The sequence below is a fragment of the Sciurus carolinensis genome, chromosome 1 (genome assembly GCF_902686445.1).
Source record: "Sciurus carolinensis chromosome 1, mSciCar1.2, whole genome shotgun sequence".
NCBI classification, from domain to species: Eukaryota; Metazoa; Chordata; class Mammalia; order Rodentia; family Sciuridae; genus Sciurus; species Sciurus carolinensis.
Window position 1 is genome coordinate 81,978,968 of NC_062213.1, and position 12,986 is coordinate 81,991,953.

At 32.2% G+C, this 12,986-nt stretch overlaps 1 protein-coding gene across 2 annotated transcripts in view; it reads left to right on the forward strand.

The window, feature by feature from the left end:
* The window catches only part of Pcmtd1 (protein-L-isoaspartate (D-aspartate) O-methyltransferase domain containing 1), a 76,896-nt gene that overhangs the window by 41,680 nt on the left and 22,230 nt on the right, over positions 1 to 12,986 (forward strand). The window contains exon 3 of one of the 2 annotated variants that reach the window (XM_047548890.1): positions 9,504 to 9,606. The exons of the other annotated variant lie outside the window; for it this stretch is intronic. Coding sequence (XP_047404846.1) covers positions 9,504 to 9,606 — 103 coding nt within the window. The remainder of the gene's footprint in view (positions 1 to 9,503; positions 9,607 to 12,986) is intronic. 2 annotated transcript variants of the gene reach the window in all.

The following is a 12,986-nucleotide window of genomic DNA, read 5'->3' on the forward strand; positions in this document are numbered from 1 at the left end:
CTACAACATTTATTCCTAAATTCATTTCTAAAGGTCAAATAGTGGACAAGCAAGGCATTTATTGCCATCTTATATAGATACTTGCAAGAGCTGAATTGTCCAAAAGGGCTAATTAGTTAAGCTACGTGCTGCCACCCTGTTTGATTTCTATACTCTGTTTCTTTACCACAGGACATTAAGTGGTCCTTAATCATCTAGCCTACGTTTGACCTCAGGTACTCATGCTCTCTCTTATCTTCTTGTGCATGCATACTCAGACTCCCTTCTCTCTCCCTGTTTAATGAGGTATGATTTACACATTGTAAAGTTTACCTATTTTATGTGCACAATTCAGTGATTTTTTTTTAACAGATTCACAGAGTTCTTGTAAACATTACCACAGTCCGGTTTGAACGCATATACAAAAAACCCCCATGCCCAATTGATCGACTCCTGACTCCTGTTCCAGCCGACGGCAACCAGTCATGCTTTCTGTTTCCATAGATTGGGATCTTGTGAGCCTTTCATGTACATGGTATTGTATAGTATGTGGTTTTTTTTCATCCGGGTTCTTTCACTTGGCTATATTTTCAAGGTTCTTACATGCTGTAGCTTGTATGAATGGTTTATTCCTTTTTATGACAGAGTAATGTCTTGTTGAATAGATAGACCACATTTTATTTATCCATTCATCTGTCAGTGAATAGTTCAACTACTTGTTTTTGGTTGTTAGGAATAGTGCTGCTGTGAGCATTCATGTGTAAATCGTTGATTTCTTTCTCTTGGCTGGATTCTTAGGAGTGGAATTACTGGACTGTATAGTAAGTTTATGTTTCACTTTTTAAGAAATGGACAAACTTCTTTCCATAGTGACTGTAGTGTTTTATATTCCCACCAATAAGTGGGTATGAATTGTTATCTCATTGTAGTTATAATGCCACTTGCCTACTTTAATGATGTAGACCATCAATTTATATGTTTTTTTGGTATTGGGAATTGAACCCAGAAGCTTGTTTTTTTGATATTGTTTTATTTTAATTTTTTATTTTGAAACAAGGTCTTGCTAAGTTGCTGGGGCTGGCCTCTAACTTGTGATCCTCTTGCCTCATCCTCCCCAGTTGCTGAGATTACAAATGTGTGCCACTGTGCCTGTGATCATTTTAATTGGGTTGTTCTTATTTCTGAGTTATGGGTATTCTCTAGTATTTTGAATGTAAGCTTTTATAAGAAATATGATTTTCAAAGTTTTTTGTGTGTTCTTTTAAACACTTCTTTTAAGTGGCAAGTTCCCTGATTCTTGGTGAGATAAAACACATTCTGCAGGTATCAGGGTTCTTTTTTAAGGTAAATAGTATTTTCTATATTGAATCAGACCTCAGTTTTTCCTGTGCCTTCTTTTCCACTTTTTTTTTTTTTTTTTTAAGATTTTGTTTTTTTAGGAATTATAGTCTTTTCTTGATATATAACTTATTTTGGCCTCTGTGAGAAAAATGGTTTTGAAAACAATGTTTTCTTTAAGGCTAGTCACATTAAATTCATTAAACTTTTTCTCAGTTCCAGTTAGGCTTCAGTACATCCTTTTTTATGTCCTTAAACCCTGTACTGAATTCCTACCATTGCTCTGCTTTTTAGGACCTTTTTTTCCTTCTGACTTATATTGGTTGTGGAGTAGAAATAGATCATTATTGTTAATCATCTGCTTCATTACGGTTACCTCTGAAAATCAGTACTTGATCTCACTTATGGGTAATACTACTGCTTATTATAGAGCAATAAATAGTATTAAAAATAACAAATATTAGGAAGTGATATAGGTTTAAGAAATTTTACAGTTTCCATAGTAATTTCTTCTGGCTATATTTCTTTCTTTTTTTTTTTTTTTTTTTTTTGCGGTGCTGGGGATTGAACCAAGAGCCTTATGCTTGTGAGGCAAGTACTCTATCAACCGAGCTATATCCCCTGCCCCTATATTTCTTTATACTATTAGAAGGCATGAAGAAATTCCCTTGGTGATATTGAAAAGTATTAGATGGCTCTATGAGCATCTTGTATTTACCTTCGGGATTAAGCTTCCCCTAGCCTGGATCATCTGTATAGCAAATGCAGTTGATTCTTATTATTTGCAGATTCAGTCTTGGAGAATTTGTAATCCCCAAATCAATACAGCACTTTAAAATATTTGCAGGTTTGTATAAAGAAGCAAAAAAACTTGAGTGGCTTGTTATGTGTTTTCCTAAGGAGTGGAACAAGCCTTAGCTCTATCTGCTTTTGTGTCGCAACTGTCATCTAGAAATAAGCAAAGGATGGAGACCCAAGGGACCAGGACAGTGCACGGATTTCTGCGCTGGGGACAGTTGACAAGGCTTGAAACCCAAATCTGATACCAGTTCATGGGACTTGTTTTCTCTTTTGTACAGTTAGAGAAACAGTCAACCAGTTTTTAGGATTTGATATTATAATTTATATGAGATATATCTGCATGTGTACATATTTTTCCCTAGAAGCAGTGGTTCAGTGTTTGCTAGTCAGTATTGGTCAGCTTAATAGAACATTACTACAAATGATGAGAACTGGCTGTGTATTACTTTCTTTCTTTTTTTTTTTTTTGCAGTACTGGGGCTCAAACTCAGGGCCTTGTGCTTGTGAGGCAAGCACTCTACCTGCTGAGCTATCTCCCCAGCCCTTGTGTATTACTTTCAATTATTAAACTTTTCCGAATTTTATTTCCTTATGTGTTAAATAATTTGTGAATCTCTTATTTTCCAGTATAGGAACTGACCTCTATGGAATTACCTATCTCTGTGATACAGTAACCTAGGCCTGGTTGGATGTTGGTCTGAATGCTTCAGATAGAGCCAGAAATTGATCCATTGTCAAAAGGGTGGCTTCGCCTTTTGGAGTTTCTGATCCTCTCTGGAACCTGCTTTTGCATTTGTTAGGCTTTAGCTCTGGCAGGGTCAGCCCATGGGCCCTCCCACTCCCTTGACCTTCAAGGATTTTTTCCTTGGATTTCAAATCTCCTTGTGTTGCCTTTGTAAATGGTTGCTTTGTCCTTTTTTGGAATCTGTTTTGGCTTTAGCCTGCAGTAAAGAATGGATCTTTCTTTTGTTTTCAAATAATCTCTGTATGCAGAGGAGTTGTAGATTTTTAGCCCCAAGGTATATCTGCTGAGCTCTGGACACTGGATCTTCTGAGCTGCACTCACAATCTGTGGGCAGGATGCCTACATCATATTTCTTCTTCAGTGGGCACACGATTTCTATTGAGCCTATCTCAATTCAATTATTTTCCTGTCATCTACACAAGACAAAAATTTGAACAAACTCTTTTACTTCCTGTGTTTCCTTTCTTGGCGAAAGGTTTTTTTTTTTTTCCCCATTCCCTATTACTCAAGGCAGAAACTTGAATGTCAGTTCTCTTTTTTCTTTAATTTTATTTATGCTCATTCATAGGACACACAAATCCAATGCTCATTCACAGGACACACAAATCCAAAAGAATCAAAAAGCATACTTTGTAATACTTTTCTTCTCTCCTTCCTCCTTTCTTCCATCTTATCCAGTTGCCTCCCCAATTCCACAGTAACTTTATAGAGCCCCAAGGACACCTCGATTTTTCCTATATACATTGGATGTTTGTAGGGATGATAGTTGGTGTAAAGTCAGAAGAAAAAATTCTTTAGGAATAAAAGAAAAATATTAATTGATTCTATAAGATTATCCAACAACTAAAAATAATCATTTAAAATGTATTTATTTCTAAGATTACTTTTGTGGAAAGCCTTATTTCCTAGTACCATATAAAATACTTTTGACATACATACAATGCTTTTGATATACATGCTATTTTACTGTTATGCTTTATTAAAAAAATCAAAGCAGAAAGAATAAACCGTTGCATATAGTGTTTGCTTCCATCTTAGTTGCAAACCTTTTGAATTTGTGACCATAACTAAATTTATCTATTTCCTCATTCTTTAGAGAAACATTTATTATTTTAGACCCTGTGCCAGCTTCTGAGGATATAGCAGTGCCTAAGATACATCCCTTAACCATTAAATTGTATGCGATGTTATGAACTAGTAATAGAAACATAGTGCTGCTCTGTTGACTGTTCTTCATTTAGTTCTGTAAATATTTTTTGAGTATTTCTGTAAATCAGTCATTCTGACCCTGGATATCTTCAGGTACTTTAAAGATAAATATTCAGTGGAATAAAAGAACCAATGAAAATGACTTCTGGGGAAAACGATTTCATTAAAAAGAATTTGGATCAAGATCTGAAGCTGTTTAAGTTAGATTTTTAAACGACATTATAATTGAACAAATTTTATTTCGGTTTCCTGAATCTGCTTTGGTGGAAACTTAATCTTGATTGTAATGTTCCAGTGTACATATGAGATCTAGTCATAAGTTGCTTAGGACATTTATATTTGAATGTATAAGCCCTTTGGATAGAAATATGTAAATGAACTTTTGTAATGTCTGTTCTTGTTACTTCCGACATTTGAAACTTAAATTTACCTAGGGCCTTCCGTCCATTCTCTGTAACTCTTTAAAATATTTTCACATCTTGTGCATCTTGTGCAAACACATTTAAAAGGAAGAAGCACTTGGATATCCATGAACTGAGAGAAACCTGAGGTTTGGAACGTATTTCTGGTAACTTCTACGACTTGTTTCATGAGGTCTTTCCCACTCCTAGAGAGCAGAGAGCAAATCTCTAACCTGGTTAGCTTCAGAGTAGTTAAGATAACATGGCAAGAGTTAGTAAAAGTTTGACAGTGTTTGTCTTTAATGTGCTTTTTTCAGTGTTACATGGGATGTGAGAAACCAAAAGAAACATTTAACAAGTTGCAGTACATTAGAGCAATTTCTCTTAATTATGTAGTTAATTAGATTTTAAAAGTCTAGCAACTGAGACTTTTGCTGATTCTGTTTACTCCCCTTTCCTTTATCTACCTTTAGACTTTTGTCTCTGCATTATAGTGCAGAATATTGATGGAAAGAATGAAACCTGCTCCTGTCCAGTTTTTACTTGTTACTGTCTCAGAATACTTATAGTTACTTATAAAATTATTTATAAAAAATTAGTTATTAGTAATAAAGTGCCATTGTAATTTAATGAAAGATGTCTTTACTTATACATTTTATTCTTATTGACTTTTTACTAGTTTCATAGAAATGAAATAACTGATTCACCTGCTCCCCCTTGTGGTAAATATTTAAGTTAGCCAGAATGCTTTTAGGTGTAGTTTTAACTATTAATACTGCTTTACCAATGAGAACTGAGATTTGATAATTCAAAACAAATTTTAAAAAGCATTTAGATTGGGCTTTTTAAAAATTTTTTTTTTTTTTTTAGTTTTCTGTTAATGGACCTTCATTTTATTTATTTGTATGTGGTGCTAAAAATCGAACCCAGTGCCTCACACATGCTAGGCAAGCACTACACCACTGAACCAGAACCCCAGCTTGTAGATTGGACTTTTTATGATAATTACGATGTGGTTCATGCTGCATGCCAGCTGCATGATAGGATTAGGTGCATGCACCTAGGCCTTTACTAGAGAGATTCCCTTTTACCTATCTGGAGTAGGATGTAGGCATTTACAGTTTTAATCTATCTTTTAAATTTAATTTATAATTAAAGTAGATATGTAATCTTTTAAATTTATTTTTATAATTCCTAGGTTATTCAGATATGCAGTCAGGGTTGAGAACCACTTATGTAGGTTATAATCTTCTATAACTAACACCAGTTCTATGTGGAAGAGCATGCATCATAATTTCTAACAATAGTTTGTTATCTCTCATGTACTTTCTAGTATATGAAACACTTTCACATAAGCTATACAGTCTTCCCAGGGATCCCATTTGTATAGTAACAACCAGTCTTCAGATAGTAACTGAGTAGTTTTAGATTATATAGCAGTTAAGAGGAAGAACCAGGATTAGAAATCCAGATATCTTGACCTTAAATCCTGTCTTTCATCTTATCACAGTCTGCAACTGAACTGATAAATCTTGTATTATTTTATCTTTAGAGTTATTCTGGTTATTTTTATGAAGTTCTTTTTGCCTGTGACTGTGTTCTATGAATTAGGTTTATGCAAAAAAACTTACCAGTGTAGTGACTTCAAACAAATACAGCGTAAAGCTCTTGATGGGGGTTTCCTTGGTCTGCATCAGACAGACTTCTATCTGTTCATACTGAGTTGTCAGACTTTTGGACATCATGTGAAATTAATGTAGATGTAAATAAGAAATAGTTATTGTATGGACAATTTATACCCAAACCTAACAAATGTTGACCTTTACAAGCTATAAGCCTTGGTTATTGACTAATTGATGAATAAATAAGATAGATTAGATCCAATTACTACAAAAGAAAAAGTCTACAACTTAGTATATTAGAATTTTATTAATGCTCATAATAAACGAGCATTTGTCAGTCTTAGTCATTTCTAATATTATAGGATACATAGATATTTCTTAACTGTATTTGCTTTAATAAACTTTGAACTTGTGTTGTTTCTATTTTCTCTAATATTTAGCTGTTAAAAGTAAGTAGGCAACTGTTAGCATTTTCCTTTTTAAAATATTAGAGAAATTAAGACATTATTTAATGGAAAAATCTTCTTTGGTGAATATAAATAACATTGGAATCTGTTGAATACAAAGTCAAATTCATCTGGCCTGTTTAACATCATCTTGAGTACCGGTTCATTTTTTCTGTTGACAGTTTGTACCTTTCAATTATATATATATATACAACAGTATTACTTGTTTATTTTATTTGAACCATTTATGCTCTTATTTTTTCATTCTTTCACTAGCCCATTGTTGTTTATTGAAAAAGGTATGCATGCATATGATTAAAACGCACTAACAACTAAAGCATGTAATGATGAAAATGTTCCTCTTCACCCTAGACCTCCAATCCTCCTTCTCAAAAGCAGCTATGAATGTTTTTTCGGTTTTCTATGTCTTATTGTCTGGTTTTTCTATTTAATGGATATGTCAAATATGAGTTGTAATGATATCATACTACATTTTTATGGTAACACTTGGTGTGTTCTAGTTGTGTATTACTTTCTAAATAAATATTAGTGACATTACTATTTAAATTCTGCTTTTCAATGCATTTTATCTTTTAAATTTCAATATATTAATGATTTCAGATGATTAGGTTATGATAATTAAAGATATGACTCCATGTTGCTTTAAAATTAAGAAATTCCATTCATTTAAAAAACATACATGATGTTTAAGCTGGATATTGACAGTATATTCTATATGTGTATTTCCACTGTGAAATAAACCCTTTGTATATTAATTAAATTATTCTTAATTATTAATCATTTTGTGTTAAGGTGACATGAAAAACAAGTTATATGAAAAAACATTAAGAAATTAAACTTTAAGCCTTAATTCTGAGAATTGCTACTTTGTTTTTAGACAGTAAACAGCAGAACAGAGACCATCTGTGAGGATAGCCTGTCTAGTTCCTTTTGATCTAGAACTATGAAATTTTGACTCCATCTTGATTTTCAGATTCTTAGCCCCTCTGTAACTTGACCTTAACTTGTGCATTGTGTTATAGGAAACAAAATGCCAGTGATGTTGGTCTTTTAAATTGATTTCTTATTATGTAGTTCTAATCTTTTTTTAATAAAATTGGTTGAATAGTTTAACTAGATTCTTAATGGACGATGAAAATATGTCTATGTTAACATTTTACATTCAGTGGATTACCTTAAAAGGGTAAATGAGTCATTATATTGATTTTACAAAACAGTATTTTCTTTACCGTGTTCATATTGTGAAAGTAATTGTAGTTTAATTTGAGCTTGTTTTAAATGAGGAAAACTGTTTTTTCCTAACAGTCTATGTATTGATCCCTATGAAAATTCAAGTTCTCAAAACATTTGGACCCAGTACTATATTAAAAAGTGACATTTTTATATATACTTTTCTAAGTTTAATTGGGCATTTTTAAAAAAAATAAAATTTTTTACTTAGTTTGTCTATGATAATAGTTAGGAATTTTATCAGGTGTTGAAATGATTTTGCACTTAGTTCTAGTTTACGGATGAAGGCTATCATAACAGTTTATAAGTGGACTGGGGAGATAGCTCAGTCAGTAGAGTGCTTACCTTGCAAGCACAAGGCCCTGGATTCAATCCCCGGCACCAAAAAAAAAAAAAAAAAAAAAAAAAAAAACAGAACATTTAAGATTGCCTCAATCATTTCATTTCTAAACATATAAAAACATTGCAAAAAAGTTAATTCTCTGTTGAATCCTTTTTAATTGAATCTACCATTATCTCATTATACTTGTCAAGTAAAATCAATTCTTAAAAAAATAACACTAATAGAATGTGATGGCAATAATAGGTTAAAGCATTATCCTTATCTGATTTTGGGCGTGAAGATTGCAGCTGAACATTTTGGTTAAATATGTATAGTTTGGGTATTTCTTAAATTACAAATCAGTTTTTCTTGTACCCTTTTAACATCCAAGTATACTAATTTATGCCTTTTTTTTGTTTTTCGTGGTCAATAGAAACAACTCCAGTATAAACTGTTTTTTTTAATGGCTCTCAGTAGAAGGCACCTCCAGTTACATATTTCTTAAAAATACAGAAAATAAGTGAAACACACACATTATTAGGAGCCCAATCTCAAAAACGTAGCGTGGTAAATATTGATTCAGTTTCAGAAGTTGAAAAAGAAAGAGCATAAATAGATGTTGATCATATGTTATTCACAAGTTGATCATGGGCAAACAGTATGTATAGTAGTCTTACGAAACAGTCATTATATTCTCAGTGCGTTTGTACCAGAGAGAGGAGCCAACATCATCTGGGGTTGAGGACTATGAAAGCCCTCCTTTCTTGTTCTTCTGGGAGGATATTCCATCCATGATCATAGGTAAAAAGAAATAAGTGAGAAATGAGAAGTATGTGGGAACGTGAGACTCAAATCAGCTCTGTGGAGAGTACTTGATGACCACATTCTGCTAGACAATGGGAGCTCCAAAAGGCATAGAATGTGGTCTTGACCCTGGAGGAATTCAGTAATTTATCTGCTGGGAGTGGGATGCTCTGAAGCACTTATGTATTATTTATGTCAACCTGTGGTTTCAGACAATCTTAGAATCATCAAATTTTGGGCAAACGATAAATGAAAGTAATGCTAAAGACTTTAAACTTCATATGAATATATGATGATCTTTTGGCAATAGTGACCTACCAGATAAGCGACTCTCTTTGGAGACTTGTAGGTTTCAACCTTATGCACAATAGTATTTTCTTGCAGAAAACTCAGGTGAATTTTTTTCCTTTTTTATATTAAAGTAATAATTAGTTTTCCATTCAACTTTTAAATCTGTAGCTAGCAGGTGTTTGCATATTCTAGCCCTCTTTAAATGCTCCGGTGCTAAATAAATGAGCATAAATTAAAAGAGCTCTGTAAGGGCATATTATTAATATTTTTATAAAAATGCTGCTACGATTGCAGGTCCTTTTGGAATAAATCATGGGATTGAGCTTCATTCAGATGTGGTGGAATATGCCAAGGAAAAACTGGAGAGCTTCATCAAAAATAGTGATAGCTTTGATAAGTAAGTATTCATATCTGTAGTTTTGGTTTGAAAGCACTTTAAATAAATAGATATGTATAATATGTCTAGAAAACTACAGCTTATTATTGATCCTTACTTGCTCAATTGAATACAGCAAAAATCAGTTGTAAAATGAGAAAAAAATTAGGAAAGTTACTTTATGCTGTCATTTTTTCTTGTAATTCTATAGTAAATTATATATAAATAGCATTTATTTGGCAATTTTGTGCTCCTCATTTTACTAGTAATATTCCATTCATTACACAACATACAAGTATCTTCTGGAAATTAAAAATAAAGATGCTTGTGTTTACAGTACTTTTCTGGAACTGGTTTAAAAAATTTGGGTAGTACTTTAATAGTTCTATATGCTTTGATTTGTAACATAAAATTGGTAAGCATACAAAGGGACTTTGTTTTAAATATTTAGTTATTTTATGATATATCCAGAAGAAATTGTCATTGAAATACATTGATAAATATCTTATGGTAGGATTGTGTCTAAGAAAATAAATTTTTTTTGGTTTTGTTTTTGGTACTGGAGATTGAACCCAGAGGTGCTTTACTACTGACCTACATTGCCAGTCCTTTTTTTTTTTTTTTTTTTTTTTTAATGGGTGCTGGGGACTGAACCCAGGGCCTTGTGCATGCGAGGCAGGCACTCTACCAACTGAGCTATATTCCCAGCCCCCGTTGCCAATCCTTTTTTAAAGTTTTTTTTTTTTTTTTTTTTTTTTTTTTTTTTTTTTTGAGGCAGGGCCTTGCTAAATTGCTGAGGCTGGCCTTGAATTTGTAATTCTTCAACCTTAGCCTTCTAAATCCCTGGGGTTACAAGTATGTATCATAGGGCCTGGCTGAAGTTTTTTTTTTTTTTTTTTTTTTTTTTTTTTTTTTTTAATAAAAACATTGTTTTAAAGAAATAACTGCATGAAATTTGGACCTTGAGCTGGCAGGGAAAGTTGAGTTGGTGTATAATCTTATTAAAAATCTGCCTTGACAATGCTATGGTGCAAGGGCTCTTAGCTGAAGTCTGTGAACTGTGAAATTATGTAAATTTGGAGAACTTTCACATCTGTTTTTCTTTTTAATTTGTCATATTTTCAGAGAGCCTTAAAAGGATACACAAACTTTGAACATAGTCATGTTATGTAACAAAGTTTTGTGTAACATTCAGAGTTCCAGCTGTACTTGTTGGGAGTGGGCTGTTACTCATCTTCAGCCCCTGCTGGTGACAGTCAATGTGAGAAACTTGAGGGAGACTGGATCAAAACTAGGGTCTTTTCTGTAGAGAGAATTGGCTTGGAAGACTGTGCTAAGAAATCAGCCAAGAAGACCCTGTGAATATCTTCAGGGGAGTGTGTTTTCCTCTCTCTTCCCTTTCTTTGCCCCTCTTCTTCCCCTGGTACTTTTATTCTTCTTTGCCATTGCTGGTTTGTCCTTTCTTTGCATGTGGCACTTAAACTAATTGAAGAATAGAAAGCTAATGTCCTGTAGCAAGATCCTCAGGGCTTTGAGGGAGTGTGAAGTCTTGGGCTTATCTAGGTATGATTATAACTGTATTATTAAAGACCTCAGTTCTGAATGCTAGGGGGAGTTGGGAAGTGCTCAGATTTTATTTTTTTTAGTTTAATTAACTCAATAGATAAGCCACTTGAATTCTGTATCAATTTGCCAAAGAAGGTACCTTCTCTTATTTATACTTGACTTTATAAATAATTACAAAAATTTTACATTTTTAATGATTTGCAGTTGCTTACTGTGTTGGTTCATATTTTATTTCCAAGAAAAGCACATGTGACAGAGAAAGTTTTTAATCCAAATTATTTGATTGGAAATTGGGATTAAACTTTAGTATCTTTTTTGTGTTTTTATCATTTCTGTCTTATGAGTTCTAGCAATGATAAGTGTTTAAGATGTGGATATGATTATTTTTTAATATAGTTTTTGGAAACTATAGAATTTTTTGAATTTATTTAATTCCTCTTAAGTATTTGTTTTGATGTTAATATAGATTTGTGGACTTTTTGAATACATTTGAATTTGGAATGTATAAAATTTATAGTGGAAAAACATTTAATGTTTACTATATATGTTATTAATAAATTTAATCTATTAATAAAGACACATAGTTCAATTTTGGGTCATTAATTAGGCAGAACAGACTAAGGACCTCGAAGCACTGAAGCAACTCAAATTTATTGCTGATAAGTGGGTGTAGTTCCGGGAAACAGTAAAATGTCATGATTTTAAAATATTTCTGTCTTGATGTACTTTAAATATTGACCTATAACACTTAAATTTGAAAACTGTGTATATTTGTCTTAATTAAAGAACTTTTAAAAAATTGTGTTCATAAAATTATAAAATCATCAAATTTTAGGGACTGGTCTTTTTAGTATTTCATTTTGTTGCTACTGGAGTACACAGGTCTGTTATTCATAAAATGCAGTGATATGACTGGTCTAAATACTTCTCTGTCATTTTAAATTATCTAACTAAGAAAATAATTATCAAGATAATTAAATTATTTTACTTTTTTTTTTTGGTGCTGCTGGGGATTGAACCCAGATCCTTATGCAAAAGGAGGCAAGTACTTTAACAACTGTGCTATATCCCCAGCCCTATTATCTTACTATTTTTAAACAATCAACTTAACCTTATGATACACTTGTATCTGAAGTGTTGTAATACATTTTTGAAACAGATTCTTACATTAATTAGCTAGTCTGAAGAAGGTAGTTCAGGAAATTTTATTATCCTAAATTTTTTTTTTTTGGTGCTGAGGATTAAATCTGGGGCCACTCTACCACTGAGCCACATCCCTAACCCTTATTATCCTTAGTGTTAAGCAGTGTTCTGTAATATGTACATAAAATGTCATACATAATTAAAATGTTTCATTTTACATAAAGTAGTGAGTTAATCAGAGTTTATGGGTTGTTCAGTGGGTTTGTTTTAAAGTTTCTTATATAAAATTTTGCTTTGGTAGGTAACAGAAATTATAAAGATTAAGTATGTTTTTCATCTTTTTGTTTTAATGATTCCTTTAAAACTTGATGTTTGAGGATAATATTTATTTTTAGTTAATTTACTTATTTTCAATTTTAAAAAAGTTGTGTAAAGTAATATTAAAAATTCCCTTTCCAGTTTCATTGTATTTAATTGTATATGGGTCATCAAAAATGTGCATTTTAATTAATAATTATTAATTATATGTTATAAAATTATATATTAATTATTAATTTATAAAATATTAAAATGAGAAAAATGCTAATTATGTATCCCTCAATATCAGATTATTCTTGATTATGTTTAACATGGAGAGAAAGAGTAGCTAAAACCTAGTACTCTTCTGCTCTATTTATCCTGTTGGTTCGGAT